We start from the raw sequence: 4,109 nt of genomic DNA, 5'->3' as shown, positions 1-4,109 counted from the left end.
ACAGCCAATCAGCACCAAGGAAAATTAATGGCACTCCTGCATTGGCTACTTTGAGGATGCCAGCCAACAGCATGCCAAGTAACACTGTGGCTAAGGTATTTTAGCTCCCCTCGCTTTTTTTTAGATTTTATCTAGCCTCTATAAAAAAATAAAAATAAAAAAAACTGGGAAAAGGCAACATTTCCAAGAAAAAAAAAAAATCATAAATAATAATTAGAAGATAAAATGTGATGAATAGTGCATCTACCCAACTAATTTCTAAAAAGAAGGGACCAGATACTTTTCAGACATAAAAGACATGAAGAAAATGCTATCAAAAATTAAAGTGCAGCTATGCCAAAATTGAAATAATTGTTGGATCGTTGTCTGATTCTCTTTTTAACCATAACATAGTATTTAGTCATCATAACGAACAGTTCTAACTGCAGTTGAATAGCCGTCTGGGATTGATAGTTTTCTGAATCTGCGTGTAAAAGTGAACTATCCCTAAACAAAACAGTCTGATTGTGAAGCACAGCTTGAAGCACATAATAGCTATTCAGATTCTGCAATAGCACTAATGAGATCAGACATTAAGTAACCCAAAAAAATTATGTCTTAAAATCTCTTAAGTCAGAGGAGACCGCAACCCAACATCTACAGCTGAGCTAATGAAATTAGCTAAAGAAAACAGGACAATCTGGCAAGATGCCCCTGCAGTCCTCATCACTGTCATTGTGAAACAATTTGGTAAAAAAAAAAAAGTACAGAATAAGCCAGAATGGGGTTATTTTTAAAAATCGGTTTTGTGATACAATCTGCAAAAAAGAAAATCAAAAAATGTAGATTCATTATCAGTCATGGCAACAATTTTCTGCATTTCGAGTAAGAGTGCTATAAATGAGTCTTTTTTTTTCCTTGCTAGTGGAGAAAAAAAATAACCTGAATAGGAAGGTGATATTTTGAATACAAATTGGAATTGGAAGCGCGTGCTATTTGGTTCATAAGAGAAAATGTTTCAGCTCTTCAATCAAATGAGCATCCTGGAGGTCACAGGGAACACTGGCTTCTTCCACAGCCATAATGAGCTAAAATTAGCAATATCTAGCTAAATGTGGAACCAAGTTATCAGCTCATGCACTTAATTAAAACATTTTTTTAATTAGCAACACTGCCAATTACCTAAAAATTTATCACCAAATTTACACAAGACATCTTTCCAACAGGCATTACTTAACTGGATCAGTTAATCCAAATATAATTTAGGGATTAAGGAATCAAGTGCAATCAAATTCAGTGTCCTTGGACTGTTGACAAATGAACAGTATTTATTTAGATACTTTTAAATAAACAGATACTTTATTGGTCATTTTAACTGTATTTTCTCTGTGTTTAGTCATTTTTGACCCAATTTTGTGGCAATGCTAGACAACACTGCTTTTAGAAACTTGCCAGTAACTCATTGTGGTCCACCCTTAGGGTTTACTTTGCTGCAATGTCAATCTGTCCTCTAATAACACCCACCACAAATTGTTTCGCCACAATTAGCACATCAGAGATTTAGGAAAATTTAGATTTAAAAGCTCCTCTAATAAAAAACCTGAGTGACACATTGTATGAAGTGCCCTGCTCGTCAACTTATTTCTGGCAGACCCAGTTTCTTTCTGCGAGTGTCAGGTGGCAAGCAGTTCACATAATGAGAGCTGTGACGCAGGCACATCCACAACACGGGCAAACAGGACTAAATTGGGGACTGTATGTCTGCTGGTGACAATTGAGAATGGAGTAGAGGTCAAAGACGAATGTTTAGGAGCATCTCTGGCTTCAGACAAGCCTCAGAGTCACAGACAAGCCTCACAGGGGAAATGTGTCAGAATATTCAGACAACAGTGAAGTCAAGTTGTTATTTTTAATTCAAGACATTGTCTTTGTCAGTAACAAAAATCTACTGATCTTTTCGCTGTTGCATCTTTTTCCTTCAGTTCTTTTACACCAACAGTCTCGGTGTCTGTCGCTACTTGCTCGTCTAAAAGTGAATGGTAAAAGTCAACAGCTTGATGTAATCTGCTGGGTTTTAAAACTAATTTGAATAATAAACTGAACTTTATTCAGTTTATTAAAGTTCAGTTTATAAACTGAACTTTAATAAACTGTTAAAGTTTATTAACTGGAATGTTATCAACATTCCAGTTGATAACTAAGATCAACTGGAATGTATGCAAGACTGATCTTAAATTACTCTTTACAAATTGCCTCTAGATGGCATTTGTATGTGCATTGGTGCTATATATATATATATAATTAAGGATATCAAACATTAAGTAAACCAGATAAAACTGTGTCTTTGTGATATGACTTTTTATGCAAAAAAAATTCATTGAGCAGGAATTATCAAAAGGTTCTTCAAAATAGCATTTCTTACCCTGACAAACGACCCTGTGCTGCTCATTACAATAACGAGCCAGTAGCTTGTCCTTTTCTTCAAACATGGCCTCCAAGCTTACACAGTGGCCCTCATGGTTGTAGTTGTACCAGTGAGTGAGTCTCAGCTGTTCCCCATCGGTCCACTCCCAGCCACTGCTCTTCTTATGGAGACCAAGCCAAAAGCTGGCGTTGTTTGTGGGGATGGCACTGAGGAGAGCAGAGTATTCCTCCTCTGTGTTCAAAACAGCAAGGTCCACAAAGTGGCTCTGACAGTACTCACGACCTTTGACCCAGGGCATGGGTTTTTGGGGGAAGAAGTAACGTGACGAGATCTGGCCTGTTGCTAGACTGCGGCATACCACTAAAACAAAAGATAAAGCAGAAAAAACTACTTTCTGATGTGTATGATATCTTTAACATAATGGAATTTATAGTGATCTCTAATCAAGCAAAGACAAATTGAAATGAACAAAGAAAAACCACAAACAGCCACAAAAAGAATGTCAAAATTACAAGAAAGGCTCTCAGATCAGTTATGGAATTGCACCAAAAGATTTTGAACCCAAAAATGTGAAGTGTTGGGTTGTTTGAGTTGGTTTTTGGATTTTGTTCATTTCTGTGTTTCTTGGTTCATCTTTCTTGATTAGATCAGCAAAACCTTTTGTTTTACTTTGGTCACTTCTTACGTGTCTAGTTATTCCTTGTTTCTCTAGTTTTATTTTGTTTCTTAGGTCTAGTTATTCTGTAGTGTTAAGATTTATTTCCTAATCCTCTGTGCACTCTCCTTTGTCCCCTGTGCATCTTTCTCTCTCTCCGTTCTCCTCAGTCTGCCTTCTGCTTCCTTCCCTCACAGCTGCAATAACTAGCTAATCAGCCCAGTTCCATTGTCTCGGCATTCAACCTCCCAGTACGTAAGCACCTCTTTCTCAGACATTCCTTCTTCTGTTAAATCTCAATACTATTCTTGTTACTTCTCTTGTTTCACTGTACTCTCCTTGTGTCTCTTTCTGGATGTTCTTTGGATGTATTATTTTGTCTTTCGTTTTTGCGGTTTTTGTAAGTTTTTTCATTTCATTTAAAAAAAAATTTTTTTTCCATCATCATCTCGACAGCTCTGCTTCTGCATTTGGGTTAATCACCAACCACCAACCATAATTATGCAAGCTTTTCTTTCTGCTCGAGTTACAGTCTATGTTGCTGCTGACAGACAATGCACATGTGCAACTGAAGAGCCTATTTTTTAAACAATCAGTAATGCTAAACAGTCTATAACGTATTCATGGTGGCAAGAGTTGCCTTAGTGCCTAAGTGTTTTCTTCTGCACTGATATACTACATTAGAAACAGTCTGTATTTTTCAATGTTCATTTTTGACAACATATTCTGACATGTTCTGTAGCACATCCCTTGGGTCATGAGTAGTCCTATATGCCTATTTCTAAAAACTGCACAGTATTTTCTATTTTAGTTTTTTACAATATGTCATCATTATTATCATTATTATTGATAATCTTCTTTCTTTATTGTTTTTAACACTTTAAGAACTTTTTGTGTGAACCTTCATGTCTGTCTCTGCTGTAACTCTTGAATTTCCCTTTTGAGGGACAACAAAGGCTGTTTCTATTCTATTTTATTCTCAGAAACTGCATTGCAAAAAGCAACACATTTTGAAGTACTATATCAGTCAATGGATGTGGCACAACTTTA

At 36.3% G+C, this 4,109-nt stretch overlaps 1 protein-coding gene across 1 annotated transcript in view; it reads right to left on the bottom strand.

The window, feature by feature from the left end:
• The window catches only part of LOC103469977 (uncharacterized), a 13,544-nt gene that overhangs the window by 1,088 nt on the left and 8,347 nt on the right, over nucleotides 1-4,109 (bottom strand). The window contains exon 2 of the mRNA XM_008418072.2: nucleotides 2,402-2,764. Coding sequence (XP_008416294.1) covers nucleotides 2,402-2,764 — 363 coding nt within the window. The remainder of the gene's footprint in view (nucleotides 1-2,401; nucleotides 2,765-4,109) is intronic.

This window comes from Poecilia reticulata, linkage group LG9 (genome assembly GCF_000633615.1).
Source record: "Poecilia reticulata strain Guanapo linkage group LG9, Guppy_female_1.0+MT, whole genome shotgun sequence".
Lineage (NCBI taxonomy): Eukaryota > Metazoa > Chordata > Actinopteri > Cyprinodontiformes > Poeciliidae > Poecilia > Poecilia reticulata.
Note: the sequence above shows the minus strand (reverse complement) of the source record. Positions and strands in the feature narration are given on the sequence as shown.